Below are 26452 nucleotides of genomic sequence, written 5' to 3' on the forward strand. Positions count from 1 at the left end.
ATGTATTACCAACACCTTAATCCGTGTTCCGTATTTCTTTTAGCACAGAGATGGTTTTGTATACTTTGTTGGATCATGTAAAGTTATTATTGAGCAAAGGAAAAAATCCCTGTTGCTCCAGTTTGATCTGTCGTCTGCCTTCGACTTGGTGGTTCACGCCCTTTTATTGCAAGAGTTGGAGATTTAGGGATTTCAGGTGTGGTGTTGAATTGGTTCAAAGTTTTTTTGACTAGCAGGTCATATAAGGTTAAATCACATATGGACCTGTCTTTCACCAGTGCTGTTTAACATCTTTATGTGGTCTTTAAGCCTTTTATTAGAGAGACATGGCTTCCTTCATTATGTTTATGCAGACGATATCTCAGAAGGGAAGGGAAAGGCAGGCAGAGACAGAGCACACCCAGCTGCACGGGAGCAAGGTAATCAAAGACAGCAGCTGGGCTGGCAACAACTGGAAACCACACAAGGAAACAAAACAAGCTTAAGCTGGAGAGCCTAGACAACAAGAAAAGAATCTATTCTGGTTCAAAGCAGAACCACACACACAGAAAAACAGAGCAGGCCTTTGCTTGGAAGCAAAGTTAACAAGCTAGTAATCCATACAGGTTTAAATCAGAACAACACACACAGAGAAACAGAAGAGGGCTTTGCTTGAGAGCAGACCTTAACAGGAAAGTAATCCATACAGATTCAAACCAAAACCACTCACACAGGGCTCAAGGCTGTGCCCAAAGACACAGCATAATAAGAAGACCAGTTCCCTCAGAATCAAACATCAGTACAACAAGAAAAAGGAAAATATGCCTGTTGCAAAGGCAATGCAGGAAAGCTCCCTGGATCCTTTTTACAGGAGTAGGCTAATGATGTCACAAGTAGGAAATGAAGCAGAAGCAGGGAGACCAAAGCAAGGCTTGGCTTCAGGGACACCAAAGTGAGGCTTGGCTAACAGGAAGAACAACAGCAGGAAAAAAGGCAGACTTGGGAGGTCACAGAGCTAGATACAGAGAAACAGTAGGTCTGGACATAAGGGCTCGGCCACAACCATGACAGTATGGTAGGAAAAATTTTATGTAACATGCATAATGATCCATCATCTGAAAGATTCAAAACTATATTGGAAGAGCATGCTGTGTGCGACCAAAGGCGCCCCTATCGTCTTGTTCTTAATGCAAGATTTATGCTCATTCAACCTAGTTGACAAACTGCAGGTAGTCTTGCCGATGTATAATTTATTGCAAGGACATAGCAAGGCATAGCTCAGATATGCTGTTTTACATGTAGTTGTGTTGCGTAGTTGGTACATTTTTCCATCAGTGGGATTGATAAATTGAGTACACTCCAAAGTAATAGCACAGAAAGAACAGCAAAGGCATTTTTTATGTGCAGGAATTGGAACTTCTGAAACATGTTCAGTGGGCAGTAATGATGCTGGGCTCAAAATTTCCTTTAGGTTTGGGTCTTTTGAATAGGCAGTTCTCAAAAACTTACTCAAAAAAACAGGATGATTTTGAATGATGTCCCAATTCCTTTTTAATATTGCAGCCACCTCTTCCTCTCCCTGCTTATATCGTAACACAAAGGTTTCAAATGACTCATCTTGAGTGTCAGAAGATTGACCTTTATTTGGCGGTTGGTAGAAGTTTTTGATTTGAATTAAAGATTAAAATTTTTCCTACCATACCACCATTAAGGAGGTTTTTGAGACCTATGATGACTTTTTTGACTAATCACATTGATATATGGCATTGAGCCTCAATATTGTTGATAAGGTCTTGATGAGGTCTTTTCCTCCTTATTTTTAGATAATTGAATTGAGATACCTGTATCTGCTACATATCCACCATAATTGATATTTACAAGTATCTTGTGCTTTTTTGATATATGGTGTGTTGATCCTTTTTTCTTGGTTGGTCTAACTATAAAAAGTGCAAGAAATGAAACACAATATCAGGGGCATGCAGACTTTCCAAAAATGAAAGAAAATCATGATAGAACTAGACCAATTGGGGGCAGACATCTACCTTCTACAGGAAACACACTTAACAAAAGACCAAATCAGACTATTCAGTGAAAAATGGCTAGGAGAGGCACACATGTTGGGAGGCGCAAGGGTGGTCACTATAATATGCAAAGGAGCAAACATCAAGACAGGATGCATTTAGACAGACAGACAGGGGAGGGACATAGCTATGGAAGTAGACTGGGAAGGCCAAGAAATATGCATAGTTAATATATATGCATCCAACAAAGGACAGTTAGCCTTCATCCAGAACACCTTAAGACACCTAAATGGATGGAGAACTAGACCCCTAATAATAGATCTTAAAATGGTAGTGCACCTAGGGATGGAAAGGTCCCACGGGAAAGGACACATGCAGACTGCAAACACACAATTACAAACAGTGTGCCAAGAGCATAACTTCATAGACACATGAAGTTGAGAAAATCCAAACTCCAGAAACTACACTTGCCTCTCCACTAGTCACAACACATACTCGAGAATTGACTGTATACTGTCAGACCAGCTCATGCAAAACAAAATACATAAATGCAAGATAGGACTAATAACTAACTCTGACCATGCCCCAGTAAGTCTATCCTTAGAAACTGCCAATATAGCAGTATACAGACCCCACCCCTGGACATTAAACACAGCCCACCTACAAAAATAAGAGCACAGAAAGGAGATACAAAAATGCTTAGAAGATTACGTCCAACTAAATGACACAGGTGAGATAGGGAAAACTAATTGAACTAGGTGTCAGGACAAAGAAACAGGCCTGAGAGCAAGGCAACAACTAGAAAAAGACCTGGAAAGAGTACAAACAGTCTACAAGAGGGGACCCACAACCGAACTCACCCAATAAATGACAAACCTTAGGAGAGAACGTCATACCCTCTCTTATCCTAATCATACTGTGAGGTTCTCAGGTTCAGAGGCCGCGGGGCCGGGCTCTGGAGCAAATGTGAGCCCTCGGGCTGCTGACGGGCGACAGCAGCAGGCAAACCCCACCAACCAACGCTGGGCAAGCACACCGGCACCGGCAGGGACTGCAGGCACCGCCCAGCGAACCGGAACACACGAACTGGAATCCCCCGGACTGGAGGACACAGGACTGGAACACTGGACTGGAACACACCGGACTGGAACACACCGGACAGGAGCACCCTGGACTGGAGCACACTGGACTGGTCCGTACAGCTTCACCTGCACTTAGCCACTGCCCCCCAAGGGTTGAGCCCCTGGATTCAAGTGGCTGGCAGGACTTACCGGATACTGGATGACCCAGGGACCAGGACTAGAAGAAGCTGGAAACAGCAGTACTCCTAAATCCTAAACTGACATAAGTGCTCCCAAGCCCTAACCAACAGAAGAACTCCAAACAGAAACCAACAAAAGTGTTCCTAACAATAAACCAACAAAAGGACTTCCTAAGCCCTATACTAACAGAAGTGCTACCAATAGCACCACTAGGAAAAGCAGGGGAGCCACAGGGGAAAGAGCAGGGAACCTAAAAACATAAACTAGCACAGGCGCTCCTAAGCACCAAGCACAACAGCTCTACAACCCTAAACTAACTATGGTGCTCCTAAGCACCAAACTACCAGCAGAGCTCCTAGCACTAAAAGGGAAGACAGGGGAGCCACAAGGGAAAAAACAGGGAAGCTAAACACAGAAGTCAGAAGTGCTTCTAAAGCACCAAACACAGAAGAGCTTCCAAAGCCCCAAACACAGAAGTGCTTCTAAAGCACCAAACACAGAAGAGCTTCCAGAGCCCCAAACACAGAAGTGCTTCTAAAGCACCAAACCCAGAAATGCTTCTAAAGCACCAAACCCAGAAGTGCTTCTAAAGCACCAATCACAGAAATGCTTCCAAAGCACCAAAAGCGAAAGCAGGGGAACCACCAGGGAAAAGCAGGAAAGCTAAACACACAAGTCACACTGCACTAACACTGACCTGGCCCTATGGCAAGCGCAAATGCAAATGTTGCAAAGGCCCTGAAGGGAAGAACACCACTTCCTTATCAAGGCCCTGCCTGATGATGTCACCACTACCAGACACAGGCAGGCAGCATACTGAAACAGAGCTAGAGCTAACTCATTATGAGGAAAGACAATTTTTGGAATTTTTGGTTATAACTAGAAAACCAAAATTCCACACCAGAGGTGTTTCTTCAGGGTTTTCCAGTTAAAACCAAAAGTCAGAGTATTAATAGAACTAAAAAATGAACTTGCGGAGCTACTGTTAGAAATATGCAATCTGTCCCTAAAATCGAGTGTAGTACCGGAAGACTGGAGGGTAGCCAATGTTACTCCGATTTTTAAGAAGGGTTCCAGAGGAGATCCGGGAAATTATAGACCGGTGAGTCTGACGTCGGTGCCGGGCAAGATGGTGGAGGCTATTATTAAGAATAAAATTGCAGAGCATATACAAAAACATGGACTGATGAGACAAAGTCAGCACGGATTTAGTGAAGGGAAGTCTTGCCTCACCAATCTAATGCATTTTTTTGAGGGGGTAAGCAAACATGTGGACAATGGGGAGCCGGTTGATATTGTATATCTGGATTTTCAGAAGGCGTTTGACAAAGTGCCGCACGAAAGACTCCTGAAGAAATTGCAGAGTCATGGAATCGGAGGTAGGGTATTATTATGGATTAAGAACTGGTTGAAAGATAGGAAGCAGAGAGTAGGATTGCATGGCCAGTATTCTCAGTGGAGGAGGGTAGTTAGTGGGGTCCCGCAGGGGTCTGTGCTGGGTCCGTTGCTTTTTAATGTATTTATAAATGACCTAGAGATGGGAATAACTAGTGAGGTAATTAAATTCGCCGATGACACAAAATTATTCAGGGTCGTCAAGTCGCAGGAGGAATGTGAACGATTACAGGAGGACCTTGCGAGACTGGGAGAATGGGCGTGCAAGTGGCAGATGAAGTTCAATGTTGACAAGTGCAAAGTGATGCATGTGGGTAAGAGGAACCCGAATTATAGCTACGTCTTGCAAGGTTCCGCGTTAGGAGTTACGGATCAAGAAAGGGATCTGGGTGTTGTCGTCGATGATACGCTGAAACCTTCTGCTCAGTGTGCTGCTGCGGCTAGGAAAGCGAATAGAATGTTGGGTGTTATTAGGAAGGGTATGGAGTCCAGGTGTGCGGATGTTATAATGCCGTTGTATCGCTCCATGGTGCGACCGCACCTGGAGTATTGTGTTCAGTACTGGTCTCCGTATCTCAAAAAGATATAGTAGAATTGGAAAAGGTACAGCGAAGGGCGACGAAAATGATAGTGGGGATGGGACGACTTTCCTATGAAGAGAGGCTGAGAAGGCTAGGGCTTTTCAGCTTGGAGAAGAGACGGCTGAGGGGAGATATGATAGAAGTGTATAAAATAATGAGTGGAATGGATCGGGTGGATGTGAAGCGACTGTTCACGCTATCCAAAAATACTAGGACTAGAGGGCATGAGTTGAAGCTACAGTGTGGTAAATTTAAAACGAATCGGAGAAAATTTTTCTTCACCCAACGTGTAATTAGACTCTGGAATTCGTTGCCGGAGAACGTGGTACGGGCGGTTAGCTTGACGGAGTTTAAAAAGGGGTTAGATAGATTCCTAAAGGACAAGTCCATAGACCGCTATTAAATGGACTTGGAAAAATTCCGCATTTTTAGGTATAACTTGTCTGGAATGTTTTTACGTTTGGGGAGCGTGCCAGGTGCCCTTGACCTGGATTGGCCACTGTCGGTGACAGGATGCTGGGCTAGATGGACCTTTGGTCTTTCCCAGTATGGCACTACTTATGTACTTATGTACTTATGTAACATAATCTACCCCTAGAAAAAAGGGGTCAGAATAGGAGGCTCTGAGGTAGCAAATTTAAGAACATCCGACAAGGTTGGTGCCTGTGTGGAATGTGCTCTCAGAGCTAAAATGGTAACAGATGTTTAAGAAGGCATGGGGTAAGCAGAAGATCAGAAGGTGAAAGCCAAAAATATTAATTGGCAAAGATGTTAACAATTAACAATAAAGGCTGGATATAAGAAGCTGCTGTGTGTAGGGTCAATTTGTACAGTTTCCAAACTATGCAGCCAAGCAGACTAGCTTTTATCTCCTACCACAAATCCTTTTGTTTGTTAGGAAAGTAACCTTTTTTTGCAAGATTCCTATTCCCAAGGAATTTTGGTAGGCCAAAACTTGGACCAGTTCTTGCTTACTGAGACTCTGGGGCCCTTTTACTATGCAGCGTTAAAAGATGGCCTGCGGTAGTATAGGCGTGTGTATTCAGCGCGCACTGGGCCAGTTTTTACCACATCTACAAAGAAGGGCTTTTTTATAATGGGAAGGGAAAAGGGCCTGTGGTAAAAATGAAACCAGCGCATGCCCAAAACCAGCCTGAGCCCTTAACACCACCCATTGATCTAGCAGTAAAGGCTCACACGCTACACGCATGGTGACCGGTTGACACGCGCCTAGTGCCAATTACCGCCAGAACTGGCGTGCGTAGGAGGAAATGAATAAATAAATCATCCACTCGTTATGGGCTTGCACCAAATCTGAAATTACCACCAGGAGGGCTTGCTGGTCTGGCAGTAGTCTCATTTGGGCATTCACTGCATGCACATAGAGCCTACCACGGCTTAGTAAAAGTGCCCCTCTGAGTCTAAGAAGAAATCAATTGAGGAAATCATCATATCAGTATTTAAGCTAAGCTTAAGGTCAAATAGTACACTTTTCTTGTTATAATTTTTGATTATTCATGTTTATTTATGACTTCTGGTGTCTAATGGTAAAATATATTTCAAACTTGATCCGACCAATATTTTTTTTTCAAACAAATTTTTACGAGTGAACTCTTGAACAAGCAATCCTGATATGAAAATTTAAAACAAAAAGAAAACATTCTAAGTTACATGTGGAAATATAAATCAATCCTAGCAGTCCACTATAAATTTAGGGAGTGGGTAATAAGAAAGGATAAGGAGATCCAAATATAAGGAAAATTAATTAAAGATACAGGCTTAGCATGATTCCTCCACTCTTCTATTTCAATCCAACTATAAACTAGCTAAACAGTTCTAGTGACCAGTTTTTTCATGTCAAGAAAAGCCCTCAGTGGTTCTGGGGGAAAAAAACATATCTAATTTCCAAATATTTCATTATACATTTACAAGGATAAGCTAACAAATATGTAGCACCTATAGCTAAAGTCTCAGATCTCAGAACTAAAAATAATTTTTTCTTTCTTGGGTCTGTTTTGTCACATCTGGATAGATCCATATTTTCTTCCAACTCCACTAAGCTAACCGCCTTTACCACATTCTCTGGCAACGAATTTCAGAGTTTAATTACATGTTGAGTGAAGAAAAATTTTCTCCGATTCGTTTTAAATTTATTACATTGTAGCTTCATCGCATGCCCCCTAGTCCTGGTATTTTTGGAAAACGTGAACAGACACTTCATATCTACCTGTTCAACTCCACTCATTATTTTATAGACCTGTATCATATCTCCCCTCAGCCGCCTTTTCTCCAAGCTGAAGAGCCCTAGCCGCTTTAGCCTTTCCTCATAGGGAAGTCGTCCCATCCCCGTTATCACTTTCAATTCAGATGCAAATTTTACCCATGTCCCCTCCAAAGCCTTGGAGAGGTTATCCGCAGTACATACTAGCATCGTAATTTTCTGTGTTGACTTGGCCACTGTAGTGTCTAGACATTGTAGAGCATTCCAAATGCTCTTTAAAGTCACCATGTCAGTTTTGAACTGCGAAGAACTAGTCTCAGCAGGATTTCCAGCATTTTTCAAACCACCATTGGATTCAGCTGAAACTGCTTCTCGAGTTGTGGCTCGCTCTATGGCTTCCACTTCCGGAGTAAACCCCTGCTACAGTGCTGATCCACACAGACGAGGTGAGGTGTTGTGAACTGGCGGGGACAGAGTAACATCAAGCCCCAAGTCGGCGGCTCTCGTCCACCCGACAAAACAAGTGCTAACACGCGGGATCTGGCCGTAAATCACTGAATAGACAGTTGAACTGGGGAAGAGGTTTTCGGTGTTGAGGAAATAGCTCCCATATGTTTAGTATGCAACATATTGGTAAGAGGAAAAACAACAAATTCAGCAGTCAAGAACAAGAGCAATCCGCTACCAGGTATATGCCACCATCTTTGCATGCCCCCTAGGACAGCAACTTTCATCTGCCCGATATTCAAAGCTATTTAACTGGGTGAGAAAGGTTTCCACCCAGTTAAATTGCTTCTGACCACCTAAGTAGTGATATTCGATGACAATTAACTGGACACTGCCACTGAATATCACCGCAGACTGCCTCTGCACTGTCTGGCTAGTACCAGGGCAGTGCAATGGTAGAGCATATGGAGCATGGGAAGAGCAGTACCTAACTGGCTAGCGGTCATATTGAGATTACTAACCAGTTAGGTAAGAGACTGTAAGGACAGCAAAAAGGCTGTCCTAACTTTAGCCACAAAGCTAACTAGGCAGTGATCTGAATATTGACCAAGCCCCTCCCCTACCCCCCCTACCATTGTAGTACCCCTCCCCAGACTTACCTGTAAAATGCCTGGTGATCCAGTGGGGTCTTTTGGGCAGGAGTGATGCTCACTCATGCTTGTCCATCACGGCAGCTAGTGCAGAATGGCTGCCACAAGCTCTAGTGGCAGCCTTTTGATAGTTCTTAGTATTGTGAGGCTTCCGCTAGAGGTCATGGCAGCCATTTTTCAGTAGCTGCCATGATGGGCAAGAGCGATTGGGTTTCAATCCTGCCCATAATACCCCACTGGACCACCAGGCATTTAAGAGGTAGGCCCAGGGGGGCAGGGTAGGCTCGGTCGGCACTTATGCAAGTATGAGGTGGAAGAGATGGAGATCAGGGTTAAACTTACACATGGATGATTGGATAGTAATTGTGATGATTTAAATTTGTTTGGATGGATAGTTTGGAAATTGTGCAAACTAATCCTTTCTATACTAGCTTATGACATTTATTAGCTTATTTTACTTCCAAACTTTCTTATTAATTGTTTACATCTTTGCCAATAAATTTTTTGTTATTTGCCTTCTGTGTAATTTATCATGAACTGATGATGCATCTGGCTTCTCATCATTATTAATAAGCATCTAAAGCACCATGCTCGAACGATTCAGCTGTGAGTGCTGGGGTTGCCAAATTGAATGACTGAATGGGTAATATGAAACAGTAGAAGTCCTGGTGGATACTGTCAGAGATTCTCACTTCCAAGCAGAGATAAAGTGTTACAGAAAAGATTTTTATTGCAAAACTGCTCAGTACTGAGAGACAAGGAATCAGAGATACAAATTATCTGTCCAACATACAGACAAACAACAGTTATACAAAAACTACAGGTAATATTAGCTATGCTATATTGTGGTACATCAACAATTCCTGGTTATCTTCACGTGTACATGTAATGTTTGCTCCTTCTACAAGATTGAGAAGAAAATTCTATATATGGCGCCTAAAAAATTCAGCACTGAAATCAGTTCCAACTAAAATTCAATGCGAGGAAATGCAAAGTGATGCATTTAGGGAGTAGAAACCCACGAGAGACGTATGTGTTAGGCGGGGAGAGTCTGATAGGTACTGAGGGGGAGAGGGATCTTGGGGTGATAGTATCCGAGGATCTGAAGGCAAACAAAACAGTGTGACAGGGCGGTGGCCATAGCGAGAAGGTTGCTAGGCTGTATAGAGAGAGGTGTGATCAACAGAAGAAAGGAAGTGTTGATGCCCCTGTACAAGTCGTTGGTGAGGCCCCACCTGGAGTATTGTGTTCAGTTTTGGAGGCCGTACCTTGCGAAGGATGTTCAAAAAATGGAAGTGGTGCAAAGAAAAGCTACGAGAATGGTATGGGATTTGCGTTCCAAGACGTATGACCAAAGACTTGCTGACCTGAACATGTATACCCTGGAGGAAAGGAGGAACAAGGGTGATATGATACAGACGTTCAAATACTTGAAAGGTATTAATCCGCAAAAAAATCTTTTCCGGAGATGGGAAGGCGGTAGAACGAGAGGACATGAAATGAGATTGAAGGGGGGCAGACTCAAAAAAGATGTTAGGAAGTATTTTTTCACGGAGAGGGTGGTGGATGCTTGGAATGCTCTCCCGCGGGAGGTGGTGGAGATGAAAACGGTAACGGAATTCAAACATGCGTGGGATATGCATAAAGGAATCCTGTGCAGCAGGAATGGATCCTCAGAAGCTTAGCTGAAATTGGGTGGCGGAGCAGGTGGGGGGAAGAGGGGTTGGTGGTTGGGAGGCTAGGATAGGGGAGGGCAGACTTATACGGTCTGTACCAGAGCCGGTGATGGGAGACGGGACTGGTGGTTGGGAGGCGGGAAATACTGCTGGGCAGACTTATACGGTCTGTGCCCTGAAAAAGACAGGTACAAATTCAAGATATGAGTTTATCTTGGGCAGACTAGATGGACCATGCAGGTCTTTTTCTGCTGTCATCTACTATGTTACTATGTAACTAAGCGTATTCTATAATCAGCGCCGATTATAGAATACTCTTAGTTGATATCTCACTGCTGGGGGCCAAACTCCCAGTGGTCCCACAATTCCTAGAAAGCACTCACAGACCCAACATACAAACCACCAGGATTCGTAGTCAGTCCAGACAAGCAAAACCAATAAACAATATTTTCATAAAAATATTGAACAGTGAACTATAAAAACAGATGGAAAATAACAGGCAAATAACAGGTAACTGAATAAGCATCAATTATAAAATTATCTAAACATTTTGTCACTACCTAGATAGTGCTTGGGGAGTACAGGAAATATAGCTGCTCACAGGCTGCAGAATATAACTGCTTAAAGGGCCTCAGTGAAGAGACCTTTCTGTCTCCTCTCCCTATCTGAGACTGGTGAAAAAGCCAATACATCCTGGCTGAATTTCAGCTCCTGGGCCATTCAGAGCCCAGAACAACAAGTTTTAAAAGCATACTGCAGGTTTCTTCCTCTCTATTCTAAAGAAAAACAATCATTTCTCTGTAACAGCTTTAAACAGAAACATGCACCATCTGCTGGCCAAACTAGAGAAATACACTTCATGAAATATCCTTATAATTCATATGCTGGAAAATCACCTTTTTGTCATGCTCCATCTACCTAGGCTGGTAGAGAGGCACTGGGGTAAGATGTGGAATTATGTATTGGATCTTGTATGCTCATCTACCTAGGCTGATAGAGAGGCACATGGGTAGATTGTAAGAGTAGCTATTATAACACAACTGTACATGGAATGACCATGCTTAAAAGCAATGAACGTGGAGGAAGTATGAAATAGATTGAATATACTGGAAACAACTGTCACTGAGGATATGAGGTGATAATAAAAGAACTGTAACCTGATGTGATTGTTCTGTTTTCAGCTTGAATAGAAAGGAAGCTAATTGTTTAGACTATTCAGAGGCAAATGGATAGAATGTTTGGTGAGTGTCAGAATATGTAAAGGTTGAATGATAACTATGATTATTAAACTGTGAGCTTGTTTTGTTAGAAATGACATGGAAAATAGAAGTTTGAGAGGCATGTTTCTGATAAGACTGGGTAGTACAGATCTACAATTGTCTGTGTTTCTTAAACATACTGGAATCCCAAGGCATTTCCCTTTGAGTTTCATATCCACACACCTGGCTTTTGTAAAAAACAAAAAATGCAGAGGGATTTCAGAATGGAATCCCCATGCACACTTTCCCTCACCAGCGTAAACTTGCTCCTTTTTATACAGGTAAACATCTGTTTGCCCATTTAAAATATTTTGAAAATTAACATCGCCATTGGTTATAAAGACAAACCGGTCAATTATTAAAGCAGTTTAACCAGGCAGGAGAGGTTCCTAACTGGTTAAATCGTTTTTCTCACCTAACTGCTGATATCCAGCAGCATGTAACCAGACAGTACCACTGAATATTCTGCACAGTTCGGGTAATGCTGGAATGGTTCGAGGGCTGTGCTTGGGCAGAGCCTGGACAGAGCTGGTACTTAACCAGTTAATGGCGATATTTAGACCATTAATCGGTTAAGTAAACGACAGCAAAAGGGCTGTCCTAACTTTATCCACTGAACTAACTAGGCACAGGTCTGAATATTGGTCAGTGCCTGTTTAAATTCTGAATAGCAGCAAAGTATTTTCTGAGTCAGGGGCGTAGATAAGGGTGGGCCTGGGTGGGCCCAGGCCCACCCAATAACAACTCAGGCCCACCCAGTCAGCGCTTGGAAAATTGGGCATTTAAAAAAAATCTATGAAGCCGTTTCGCAGGCAGCGCTTCGCGTCTGCCCTGCGTGCATTGCAAAAGAAGGAAATCACCTCGTCTTCTTCGGGGCTTCCCTCACTGTGTCCCACCCTCAGAGGGCAGGACACAGTGAGGGAAGGCCCGAAGACAACAAGGCGATTTCCGTCTTTTGCAATGCACGCAGGGCAGATGCGAAGCGCTGCCTGCGAAACTGCTTCACAGATTTTTTTTTAAGGCAGGGTGGTGGCAGGAGAACTAAGAGGGCTGTCGACGGAGCTGGTAGTCGGGTCAGGTCGGGGGGGGGTCTCAGATGGGAGGAAGGGTGGGGAGGGGATCTCAGATGAGGGGAGGGGAGGGAGGTCGGGTCTCAGATGGGAGAAGGGGACTGTGGTGGGGAGGGGGTCTCGGGAGAAGGGGGCTGGAACTGGGATCTGAGAAGGGGCCAGTAGGGAAAATAGGGGCCATGCCTGGGGCTGGTGGGAAAATGGGGCATGCCTGGGGCAGGTGGGAGAATGGGTCTGGGGCTGAAAAGGGGGGCCCCTAATGCAAGGCATGTGGATGAAGGGAGCTGGAACTAGGGGCTGAAAAGGAGGGTAGGTGAGATAAGGGGGATAGCACTGGAACTGGGGGCTGAAAAGGGGCAGGGGCTGAAATTGTGGAGACTGGGGGCTGAAAAGGGGACAGGGAGAAGTGGCTGGGGCTGAAGCTCGGGACTGGTGAGAGAAAAGGGCCGGGGTTGAAACTGGGGGCTGAAAAAGGGACAGGGAGAAGTGGCTGGGGGCTGAATCAAGGGACTGGTGGGAGAAAAGAGCTGGGGCTGAAACTGGGGACTGGTTGGATAGTGGAGCTGAAACTGGGGGCTGAAAAGGGGGAGCAGGTGGGAGATGTGGGCTGGGGCTAAAACTAGGGGCAGGTGGGATAAGGGGGCTGGAACTGGAGGCTAAAAAAAAGGGGCATAGAGAGGGGACAGATCCTGGATGGAAGGGGGAGTGAGAGGGAGGGCAGACCCTGGATGGATGGGAGAGGGAGGGCAAATGGTGGATTGAAGGGGCAGAGACAAAGGGCAGACAGTGGATGGAAGGGATAGAAAGGGCAGACAGTGAATGGAAGGGGGCGAGAGAGAGGGCAGACAGGGGCAGATGGTGGATGGAAGGGGCAGCGATAGAGGGCAGATGTGGATGGAAGGAGCAGGGAGAGAGGGCAGACATTGGATGGAGGGGACAGCAGAGAGGGCAGACACTGGATGGCAGAGAAAGAACGAAGACAGATGCTGGATGGAAGGAAGACAGTGAAAAGAAGATGAGGAAAGCAAAAACCAGAGACAACAAACTATAAATAAAATACATATTTTTATTTTTTTGCTTTAGGATAAAGTAGTATTGTAGCTGTGTTAATAAATGTTTATAATAGAACATGTAAATAAGGTAATCTTTTTATTGGACTAATTTTAATACATTTTGACAAACTTTCAGAGAACAAAGCCCCCTTCCTCAGGTTAGGATAGGATACTGTAACAGCACTATACTGTATTGACCTGAGGAAGAAGGTTTTGGCCTCTGACAGCTAAATGTATTAGTCTAATAAAATGGTCTTATTTTATTTTCTATATTTGTTTTATTTCTATTTGTTAATTTGTAAAGTGGTGATTGGTATTTGTTAATTTTTTTCAAATTTACATCTGCTGTCTTTATATTTTGCACAGTACTAGGGGACATTTTCTGTTTCTGTGGTGTTGCATTGTATGCAGAGTGGCATCTTGAGGGTTCAGTTTAATTTTTGTCTAAATAGAAAGTTTATGATTACTTATTTTATAGTGGATTAGGCATTGACTGTGCAGGATCGACAATTTGTTCTATTCTGTCTGATTTTATTTTACAATAAGCGAATTGATGTGCTAGTGCTCACTGTAGTGTTTAAGATGCTTTCCTTTTCCTTGTGTGACTCGTAGAAATGACTGCTTATGGTGTGGTAGAATTGCTCTATAGGTCTTCATTGTTTTGTATTCTCAGTATGGTGGTTTTAAGGTTTGCAACATAGATTCCGAATATGTATGTGGTTTATGATGCTGTAGGACAGCTGTTGGGCAGACTGTTTATTAAAAATTATTTAGGATCCCAAAAAAACTACTCACATCTATATATACAAAGTGCACACCCATATTAGCTCTGGGTCCACCCAAAATGTCAGGTCTGGCTACGCCACTGAGTTCTCCCAGTTCCAATCTGCTCTTTATTTTCTCCCAAAGACAGTGAAATCCATAGCCCGAGCACCCAACTCCGCACTTCCATAGGAGCCCCAGATCTACCTCGGTCATCCCTGGTGGTCTAGAGGTCCTACAGGCAGGAGCGAAGCTCACTTGCTCCTGCCTGTCATAGTTCCACCCTCAAAATGGGTTGAAAGAAGGGTCTTTTTCTGAGCACTGGATACTTATATGTGGTTTACCACAGGGCTCTCCTTTTTCTCCCTTACTTATATATGAGTACATTCAGTGTGATTTCGTTGGGCTCTGATGGATGGATTTTTTCCTATGCTGATGATATATTTTTTCTGATTCCCGTCAATCCACTGTCTGGGGTTGATGAACAGGTGAGACAATGGTCTTTGACATATCGGCTTAAACTTAATATGAAGAAGACCACAGTGTTATGACTTGTTTTACAGAAAGAGCTTATTCCAGCTTCAATTTGAATGGTTGATGGTGTGTGTTTTAAAATTGATGTGGCGGTTAGAGCACCGGTGGTGGTGGTTAGAGCACCAGTCTTGCAATCCAGAGGTGGCCGGTTCAAATCCCACTGCTGCTCCTTGTGATCTTGGGCAAGTCACTTAGCCCTCCATTGCCTCAGGTACAAACTTAGATTGTGAGCCTTCCTGGGTCAGAGAAATATCCAGTGTACCTCAATGTAACACACCTTGAGCTGCTACTGAAAAAGATGTGAGCAAAATCTAAATAAATAAATAAAACCTCTAAAGTGTTGGGTCTTTTTCTCAATTCATTGTTGAATTTTGAAAAACAGGTTAATTCTGTAGTACAAACATAATTTTTTAAATTGAGAAAATTGCACTTAGTTCACTCCTATTTTTTTCAGCAACATTTTAGAGTGCTTGTCCAACCTGCTGTTTTGTCCTTGTTAGATTACTGCAACTCCCTTTATTCTGGAATTTCAGTAAAACTCATGAGGAAACTTCAATTGGTACAAAACATGGCTGTGAGGTTGATATATCAGGGGTCAAGATATGATTATGGAGCTCATTTTCAAAACAGAAAAACATCCAAAACGCAGCATTGAAAAGAAAAGAAAAGATTTATATGGAATTGTAAAAAAATTCAAAATTCTAAAAAAAATCCAAAAATGTAAAAAAATATATGCAAAAGATGCCAACGCACAGTGTCTTTAAAAGAACAAAACAACATTTGTGTGTTAGTATCTTTTGCATATATTTTTTTAGAATTTTGGATTTTTTTTTAGAATTTTGAATTTTTTTATAATTCCATATACATCATTTCTTTTCAATGTATATATATGACAACTTTTTATTTAATTTACATGTTTATGATTATGTATACATGTCAAATTTTAAACTTCAAAATTAATTTTCATACGTATAGTCATACAAGATTGTTTTTATTTATGATTATTTTATGATTTTCTACCTATAGAGTACATTATTTGACCCCTGAAGTAGGCGCTTGCATGTGTTGAAACACGGCCCGTGTCGGATCATCCTTTTATTTACATCAATGAAGACTGTTAGATTCATATCTCCAGTGTTGATTCGTCTTTGGTCAGCCTCTACTTTTGTCTGCTGTGATTCCTCATCGTAGAGGATTTCCCTGTTCTTTATTTTTTGATCCTGAACCCTATCCCCCACAACTCCAATCCCACTCCCACCTCCCAGAACATCCCCCCCCCCCCCCCCGAGATCTGTGCACAACTTAGTTAACAAGCCAATTACAGCCAATAATTGTATACTAACAATTATTCACATTAATTAGCTGTAGTTAGGATTTGCACGCGCATCTGCCTGCACACTATTCTATAACCCTGAGTGCCTAAATTCCATAGCATGCAACCCAAAAAGGGGCTTGGGCATGGGTTAGCAGGGACATTCTGAAAAATTGGTGCAGTGCTATAGAATAACGCCATTTACATTTCCACATGCCATGAGTTGGGCATCTCCGGATATACAAACAAAAATCCCCCAGTCTTTGGTATACATCTTCAAGTCATTAAGTCATCAGCATGTTCCATAAAGAGAAGACAGCTTTAGCCTGAGTTCCTGAGGAAAGAAACGTGAAACCCGCGGTGTCGGGCACTTCCAGGGGAAGGCAGTCGTAAATCAACAGTTGTTCCTGCTCTTCGAGACAGTGGAGCAAGGGCTCAGTGAGAACGATGACACTTGATAAAGATAAGTTCAAGTTGACGATTGATTGTTGGATTATGCTAGTTTTAAATATTGATGGATGACCACAGCAATTGTATCACTATAAGACACGAATAGCATGCACAAAAAAGAAAAAAAAGAGTAGCCTGATGAAAAAGTGCTATACCACGGGGCAACAGTAAATCTGTTTGCTTAGAAAACAGTGGAATTTACTGAGGGCACTCTCATATAAAATTTATTTGAAAAAAAGAAAAAATATTAGCATGGGTTCGAAAAATTGCTTGCTATTTATTTAGATAGCCATGGTCTTGGTTCTGTGCTATTATATAAAGCACACTCAGTTTGGCGTGCCCCTTATAGAATAGCGCTTTAGCGCCAATTTTTTTCAGGGCCAATTTTCGAGCACCATTTTGCTTAATGCTGTTTAGTGGAAGGGCACCTAACTTCTTGAAAGACTACAATTTCCTAAACTGTGTCATTTTTTTGGCTAAAAAAATATATATTTATTTCTTTTGTACCCTGCGCTTTTCCACTTATGGCAGGAGGCTCAATGTGGCTTACATGGGGCAATGGAGGGTTAAGTGACTTGCCCAGAGTCACAAGGAGCTGCCTGTGCCTAAAGTGGGAATTGAACTCAGTTCCTCAGGACCAAAGTCCACCACCATAACCACTAGGCCACTCCTCCACATATTAACTTAGAAATGGCTTTATTTTTCAAGTACATTTTAATTAACTCTTGACTTTCCTCCATTTGAGATGCTTCTTGGCAAAAGCTTTTAAAATAAATACTTTATGTAGACTATGTCTAAGCTTGTGTAACCAGATCACTGTTGATAGGCTTTAGCTTGTATTAAAAGACCCAAGACTGACAACGGCAGTAACATTACTTAATTAGAAGAACAGCATGTAATTAAATACAACATTGTAATGGTGTGAATGTCTTACTGAAATCAAGTGGCTTCATTTTTAAAAGATTTAGGTACCTAAGGTATTGTATTACATGCCTAAGTGAACAAACTGATGTTTGAAATGAATTAGGCCTGCGATTAAGAAACATTCTTATGTTTGTGGTTACTGTTCTTCCCTAATTCACCTTCTTCCATTAGACTGTTGCATTATCCAAGTCATGTAATTTTCAATTATATGCCACTGCCAAAATCCATTAGGAACTTACAAATTCTTACTTCATAACCCAGAATTTTCAAATATCTTATCAGGTAGTCTGTTGCCAACTTTCAAGACTCCTAAGTTTATTCAAAATGTGTCTGCTCTTCTAGCACGTCAGTCTCTAACGTTCTCAAACAGTGTCATCCAATAAAGTTGTTACTCTATAAGGCACTGCTGTGGATATAGTTTTCTTCATTTCATTCTTTTCAAAAAAAGGCAACTCATGGCAACTCAAAGCAGTTTGTAGCAAATTAATAAACATACAATATACAACACAAGTCATAAAGAAATATAATATATAAAAGAATGAAACATAAACAAATTCTCATCTCATCTCCATCCTCATTAGGAATAGAGCAGTTACATAACATAATAAAATATAGTATATAATATCAGTGTTAATCATCCTCAGATGCTGCTATTGACAATAGATTACTACTACTACTACTACTACTATTTAGCATTTCTATAGCGCTACAAGGCATACGCAGCGCTGCACAAACATAGAAGAAAGACAGTCCCTGCTCAAAGAGCTTACAATCTAATAGACAAAAAATAAAGTAAGCAAATCAAATCAATTAATGTGTACAGGAAGGAGGAGAGGAGGGTAGGTGGAGGCGAGTGGTTACAAGTGGTTACGAGTCAAAAGCAATGTTAAAGAGGTGGGCTTTTAGTCTAGATTTAAAGGTGGCCAAGGATGGGGCAAGACGTAGGGGCTCAGGAAGTTTATTCCAGGCGTAGGGTGCAGCGAGACAAAAGGCGCGAAGTCTGGAGTTGGCAGTAGTGGAGAAGGGAACAGATAAGAAGGATTTATCCATGGAGCGGATTGCAAGGGAAGGGGTGTAGGGAAGATCTGTGCAGATATCCTTTGGCTAGTTGCAGACATAACCATGCATCCTTCCTGGACTTCCAGAATATTTATAATACATTCAGGCTTATTTTCTAAAGAGAAGGACGCCTATCTTTCGACATAAATCGGAAGATGGGCGTCCGTCTCACAGGGTCGTGGAAATCGGTATAATCGAAAGCCAATTTTGGACATCCCCAACTGCTTTCCGTCGCAGGGATGGCCAAAGTTCATGGGGGTGTGTCGGAGGCATAGCGAAGGCGGGACTTTGGCGTGCCTAACACATGGACTCCTCGACCCATAATGGAAAAAAAGGGTGTCCCTGACGAGCACTTGGATGACTTTACCTGTTCCTGTTTTTTCTTACGACCAAGGCACAATAAGATGCCCAAACTAACCAGATGACCTCCCCTTACTCCCCCAGTGGTCACTAACCCCCTCCCACCCTCAAAAAAATCTTTAAAAATATTTTGTGCCAGCCTCTATGCCAGCCTCAAATGTCATACTCAGGTCCATCACAGCAGTATACAGGTCCCTGGAGCAGTTTTAGTGGGTGCAGTGCACTTCAGGTAGGCGGACCCAGGCCCATCCTCCCCTACCTGTTACACTTGTGGTGGTAAATGTGAGCCCTTCAAAACCCACCACAAACCCACTGTACCCACATCTAGGCAGTGGCGTAGCCGCAGGTGGGCCTGGGTGGGCCAGGGCCCACCCACTTAGGGTTCAGGACCACCCAACAGTAGCATATGTTTAGTGGTAGCTTTGATGGTAAGCCAAGGTGGAAAGAAGCGTTTTCTCACCAGCTGAGATATTTTTTTGGTGGTGGTGGTGGTGGTGGTGAAGAACACTTGGTGCCCACCCACTTCTTGCCTAGGCCCACCGAGAATCTGTTGTCTGGCTATGCCCTTGCATCTAGGTGCCCCGCTTCACCCGTAAGGGCTATGGTAGTGGTGTACAGTTGTGGGTAGTGGGTTTTGGGGGGGGGGGTTGGGGGGGGGGCTCAGCACACAAGGTAAGGGAGTTATGTACTGGGAGCAACTTATGAAGTCCACTGCAGTGCCCCCTAGGGTGCCCGGTTGGTGTCCTGGCATGCCAGGGGGACCAGTGCACTATGAATGCTGGCTCCTTCCATGACCAAAGAGCTTGCATTTGGTCGTTTCTGAGATGGGCGTGCTTGACTTCCATCTTGTTTCGAAAATACGGTTTTCCCCGCCCCTCCATCGGGATGTTTTGCTAGGACGTCCTCAGCAAAACTTAGGTGTCCCTTTCGATTATGCCTCACATTGTATTCCACATCCCCTTTTTTTAAACCCGTAGAATGACCTTCTAATATCTGCTAAGAGAAAATTCTAAATTTCTGCCTGTACTTGCGTTCTTGATCAAAAGAAACATTCTCTTTCTGTCTCTACAGCAGGGGCGTAGCCACGGGTGGACCTGGATGGGCCTGGCCCACCCACTTTGGGCTCAGGCCCGCCCAGCAACAGTGTACCTCAAAGAAGCCCAAACTTTTCCTTTGCTGCTGCTCACTTCCGTTTTCCCTCCTGAGCCTCCTCCCAGCCACCCGCCGGCACGCCGCAGGTTTTGTTCCCGCCCTGCTCCCTCCCATCATCGGGCAGCTGTGTGTTAGCTCCACTACAAAATATGCTTCCTCCACTGGCCCCGCCTCGTCAGAGAGTTTTGAAGAATCAATGTGAAGCCGGCCGGAAGGAAGCAGTCACGTAGCGTAGCGGCTCGGCTCCGCTGCATTCAGCTGCTGCAGACGTGCAGAACTGCAGACAGAGCTAGATCGCAGCACCGCCCGACGAAGGTGGAAGGGGAGTGAGAGGAAAGAAGGCCTGCAGCGCACCAGTAGCTGGGAGGCGGGAGAGAAGTTGAACAAAAACTGCAGCGTTTGGCTGGGGGGGGGGGGGGGGGAAGAGGAGAAATGTGCAGCATGTGGGGGGGGGGGGGAGAGAGGGGAAAATGTGCAGCATGTCAGCAGTTGGGAGGAGGAAGGGAGAGAAAAAATACCTATAGCATGCTGGCAGGTGGCTTGAGGGATCAAGGAGAGAGGGAGAGACAGGAGCACTGTTGAGATGAGGGTAGGGAGTGAGACAGGGTAGTGCTAGTGGGGTGGAGGAATAATTGTTCGATGTGGGGGGAGGGATGGATAGATGCTGCAAGGGGAAAGAGAGGGAGAATTGTTGGACAGGGGTGGGGTGGGATGGGGAGAGGGAGGGAAAGGCTGCATAGGAGTGGTAAAGAACCAGAGAGAAAAAAAAGTGTTGGATATGGAAATGGAAGAAAAGGAGGGAGAGATGAGAGGGGAAATGTTGAACATGGCAGGCAGGGAGAGGGAGAAAAATTGGACATGAAGGTGGAGGAAAGGAGAGATGCACAAGCGGGGAAGGGGAGAAAGAGGGAAGATGGATCCAGGGAGAAAAGATGGACAATGGATGGTAGGGAAAAATGCTGAAAAATGGGGGAGGGGAGAGAGATGGGACAGGAAGATGCTGGTGGTGGGATGTAAAAGGGATAGGGAGATATCAGGCTATGAGGGTGAGGATGGGAGAAAGAGGGAACAGATGCTGGGCTGGAAGGGTGGAGGGAGGGAGACACTGGGAATGGTGGAAAGCATGGGGGAGAGGCCCAGGGAGTGGAGATGGCAAGGAAATAAATGAAAGAACAGTTATTACAGAGGGCAGAAATATGGTAATGGTGCGTAGATTGAAGATGGAAGGGAATGATAGGCTGGGAAGGAGAGAGATGGGGAATGGGAGAGCTAGTGGGTGAAAGGAAATGCCATGGATATCTGAAAAGTAAAAAGAAGGAAAAGATTTAGAAAGAGGGTGAAATTTGAGTGTACAGAGGCAGAAAAAAGAAAGAAAGAAAGAAAGAAAGAAAGAAAGAAAGAAAGAAAGAAAGAAAGAAAGAAAGAAAGAAAGAAAGGAAAGAGCTAAAATGGAAAGATCAATATTTCAGAGGCAGGTGTAGTGAGGAAATGATAGGAGAAAAAAGACAAATGGACAGCCGCTTGAAGAATTAGCAGAAGACAGACAGAAAAGCAGGAAATGGAAATTGGAACCAACATGATGGAAAAATAAAATGTCCACACAATAAAGGTAGAAAAATCATTTTATTTTGAATGTTTTAAATGGAATATGTTAGTTTTGGGAAATGTGCATAGTGGATGTCTTTTTATTGTGTTAAGTAGAAAAGGAAATGCGCTTTTGTTTTGTTTTCTCCAGCGTTGCTGTGCATGCTGAGGTTCCCAGTTACTACTACTAAATAGTACTAAATACTACTAAATAGTAGTAGTAGTAGTAGTAGCATGGTTAACAGCAGCCCTGACCCTAGCTGTAGCTAGTGGGAATTCCGAAGCCCTACCAGCTGGGGATCTCTTCCGAAGCTGGCCAGAAATGCCTTCCACCAAGCTTGGCAGATGGGGGCAGCATCCTGGAGCCACTGACAACTAAGCATGTATGGGGTGCTGCTGGCATCAGTGGCTCGAGGAGTTGCTGCTGCCTGCTGGGCTTGGCGGAGAGGAGTTCTGGCCATCTCTAGTGGAGGTCCCCAGCTGACAGACATTGGGGATCCTCATCAGCTAAAGTATTTATATTTTGAGTTGGGGAGAGGGGAGAGAGAGAAAATTTTGTGCCCACCCACTTTGTGCTCAGGCCCACCCAAAATTGGTTGTCTGGCTACGCCACTGCTCTACAGTCCTATTGTCTGCTCACTTGCCACTTTCTTGTTTCTGGCCTCATGCTAGTAGAAATAAATGCCACATGATATTATATAGAGAGTTTGCCATATTGTGATATTGCAGTGGCTATGACATAGGATATTTCTTCACCCCTGAAGCAGCTTTCGCGAAATGTGGATTCCCTGTCATATATTGGGGACAAGCCTCGTGTGAATATTTTTATGAAGAATGGTGATACCATAAAGATAAGTGCAGTGACTTTGGGAACTGTTATAATATGAACTGAGTGCTTGATCTTTCTTTCATTGTGCCTGTGCTCTTGTATACAGTTTTCAATCTGCAAGACTGTTGAAAATTTGCACTTTGGTTGAGAGTGGAGTTTTTTGTGCTCTAGCATTTTGCTTAGCTGTATAAGCTTGAGCCTTGACTCTGAGGTCTTTTTCTTCCACTTCTTTTAAGTGCTGCCATTTATTCAGAGTGCTACTGTATGGGTATGTTGAGTTGTGTTTTTTTTTTATTCCCTGGACATTATATAGAGTGTCCCGTTTCCATAGAACATAGAGATCAGAATTGAGACATCCAGGTCAGGATGTGCTGAATTCCAAACACCCGCAGGAATGCATATGTATTTCTCAGGATATACAGCAAGAACAGCCGTTTTACAGGTTTACACATTTAAAAAATGAATGACAGGAGCCCAGCAGCTTCCACATGGAGGTGTCAGCACTTTCTTGCGGAAGTGGACATTTCACAGCTCTCACATGCAAGTGATGCCACTTCTGTGTGTTGCTGTCCTAGCGTAAAATCCTGCACGTGTGAGGATGCAATTTTAACTCATCTTGGAGATGGAAGTGTACTATTTGGGATTAAGAAGAATGATCCTCTTAATCCATTTTGCAAAACCCTGGTCGAAACGAGTGCTTTTTGAATCCTATGTGTGCCTTTCAGTTGGTGTAAAACCCAACATGGAAATTGTTCCCTATATGCAAGTATTTGTTGTTACATTTGTACACTGCACTTTCCCACTCATGGCAGGCTCAATGCGGCTTTCATGGGGCAATGGAAGGTTAAGTGACTTGTCCAGAGTCACAAGGAGCTGCCTGTGCCTGAAGTGGGAATCATTCTCTTTGTAAAATAGGGAATACATATGGAGATTTTAGCCTCACCCAAATCACACCCAAACCATGGTCTCCATGCCCCCTGAAAGCTCTGCAGAATGTGGATCTCCACATGTAAAGAGTGGCTTTCTAAAACTATATGTATAAATATGTGATATACATATAAATGCCACTTTTTCATGTGAATAGACTTCTGAAATAATGGCCATAATTTCTCAGACTGATTTGGGGTATTCAGTTTTACACTTTTCATAATATTCTGTAAAGCTCTGAAATGCTCAGAGTAGGAGACTTGAAGAAGTACATAAGTATTGCCACACTGGGACAGACCAAAGGTCCATCAAGCCCAGCATCCTGTTTCCAACAGTGGCCAATCCAGGTCATAAATACCTGGCAAGATCCCAAAAAAGTTTCATATATTTTATGCTGCTTATCTCAGGAAAAGCAGTAGATTTTCTCCGTCAATTTAATAATGGTCCTTTAGGAAGCCGTGCAGGCCTTTTTTAAACCCTGCTAAGCTAACCGCCTTTACCACATTCTCTGGTAACGAATTCCAGAGTTTAATTACACGATGAGTGGAGAAACATTTTCTCCAATTCGTATTAAATTTACTGCTTTGTAGCTTCATCGCATGCCCCCTAGTCATAGTATTTTTGGAATGATTAAACAAATGATTCATGTCTACCCGTTCCACTCCACTCATTATTTTATAGACCTCTATCATATCTCCCCTCAGCTGTCTTTTCTCCAAGCTGAAGAGCCCTAGCCACTTCAGCCTTTCCTCATAGGGAAGTCATCCCATCCCCTTTATCATTTTCGTCGCCCTTCTCTGTACCTTTTCTAATTCCACTATATCTTTTTTTGAGATGTGGTGACCAGAATTGAACACAATATTTGAGGTGTGGTCGCACCATGGACCAATACAAAGGCATTATAACATCCTCACTTTTGTTTTCCATTCTTTTCCTAATAGTACCTAACATTCTATTTGCTTTCTTAGCCGCCGCAGCACACTGAGCAGTTATTAGTTACAGTAAGCTTCAGGCAATGGTTACCTATTTAAACAGAGATAGTAAACAAAGGAATTTTGACTGCAGTCAGTACAAGACATGGGAGATAACTGTCTAACTTCTAAAGAAACCTTGTGAGAACAACTCATGAAGAATATGCTAAAATAAGAAAGGGAGGAAATAGAGAGGAATAAGAAAATGAAAGGAAAAGTAAAGTATACAACAGTGCCCAATTACAGTGATAAATCAGTCTGAAAAACTGACTTCCACCAATGTGAGTGCATCCAAACACAGGATCTGTATGAGAGCACTGGGGAAGTTGCAAGTTTAATGGATGAGGCAGTGTTCAGCATTGCAGTACTAGTAAGAATCTGAGGGCCAGACTTGGGTAAACGTCTTGAACTCAGCAGACTTTATTTATTTATTTATTTATTTATTAGGATTTATTAACTGCCTTTTTGAAGGAATTCACTCAAGGCGGTGTAACCAAGATATGGAATAATTCCAAGTCATACTCAAACCAAGATATTTTCAGCTTGTTCATAATCATTAGATTTTTTTTAATTATTTTTATTGGTTTCACAGCAAACATTTCTCAAACTAATTTACCTGCAAATTTTGGTTAATGTCTCCCAAATTCTATAAATGGTGCTAAAAATTACATGCACAAATTTGGGTGCATGCCTAATTTGCATGTACAATTTAATTGAATAATGAGCCAATTAGCGCCAATAATTGGGCCCTAACAATCAATTATTGATGCTACTTTGCATCAATTTAAATCTACTTGTGCATAGCTATGCACCCAGAACAGCACATACATTTTATGTGTGGCTTCATAAAGGGGGCGTGGCCATGGGAGGATCAGGGGCATTCCTACAATTTGTGCATGCTGTTATAGAATAAGGGAGACCTGTGCCTCATTTAGGTGCAAGCAGTGGCGTAGCTACAGGTGGGCCTGGGTGGGCACTTAGAGCTCAGGCCTACCTAACAGTAGCACACGTTTAACGGTAGCTGGTGGGGATCTCAAGCTCTGCCAGCTGAAGACTTCCCCCTAATGGTCTGAAGACTTCCCCCTAATGGTAAAGAAAATGCTACTCTCCATGACACTGGCACCTGTGCACGCTCAGTTTTCAGCGCATGCCTACTTAAGACTGCCAAGGTGGAAAGAAGCATTTTCCTGCCAGCTGAGATATATTTTTGATGGTTGGGGGAGGGGGGAGAAAGAGAACACTTGGTTCCCATCCACTTCTTGCCTAGGCCCACCCAAAATCTGTTGTCTGGCTACGCCCCTGGGTGCAAGGATTTACATGAGGGTTCATTTGGTGTAAATGTTCATGCCTAAAAGTAGTCGCAGATCCTAGCATTAATCGCTATTCTATAAATGGAGCCTAACTTTGAGTGCCGTATATGGAATAGCACTAAGTGCTACTTTTTTAGTGCCGATCTTTCAGCACCATTTGGTCCTATACATATAACTCAGATGGAAATTCAGGTTTTAACTTTAATGCCCCATATTACCATAACCTGTTAAAGGATATCATAAGAAGAAGTGGTTCAGTCTAACTTTAAAATTTCGGAGAATCAATGGGGAGTAAAATATACTCAGAGGGGCATTTTCGATATGACGTTGAAGTTCGACTATAGACTTTTTGCAAAAAACGTCCAGAATCTGAATAAGAAAGAAGTTAATTTTCTAAGAAGAAAAATGTCTATCTTTTGTTTTTGAAAATACTCTTTTTAACAAGTTTTTGTTTTTTGGTCCATTAAAAAAAAAAATGTCCAAGTGAAAAACGTAGAAAATCAAGCCATTGGGATGTAGGAGGGGCCAGCATTTTTAGTTGACTGGTCTCCTAGACTTCCCAGGAGGTAAATGGGGCACCCTAGTGGACTTCCAAAACATGCTCCCAGGTACACATCTCACCATTGCTCCCTTATCTTGTCTGCAGAGCCCCCCAAAACCCACTG

At 43.1% G+C, this 26452-nt stretch overlaps 1 protein-coding gene across 4 annotated transcripts in view; it reads left to right on the forward strand.

Moving 5' to 3' along the window:
• The window catches only part of ZNF385B (zinc finger protein 385B), a 451618-nt gene that overhangs the window by 206355 nt on the left and 218811 nt on the right, over positions 1-26452 (forward strand). The window contains exon 3 of one of the 4 annotated variants that reach the window (XM_030210446.1): positions 15007-15013. The exons of the other annotated variants lie outside the window; for them this stretch is intronic. Within the exon in view, the coding sequence (XP_030066306.1) occupies positions 15007-15013 (7 nt within the window). The remainder of the gene's footprint in view (positions 1-15006; positions 15014-26452) is intronic. 4 annotated transcript variants of the gene reach the window in all.

This window comes from Microcaecilia unicolor, chromosome 7 (assembly GCF_901765095.1).
Source record: "Microcaecilia unicolor chromosome 7, aMicUni1.1, whole genome shotgun sequence".
NCBI classification, from domain to species: domain Eukaryota; kingdom Metazoa; phylum Chordata; class Amphibia; order Gymnophiona; family Siphonopidae; genus Microcaecilia; species Microcaecilia unicolor.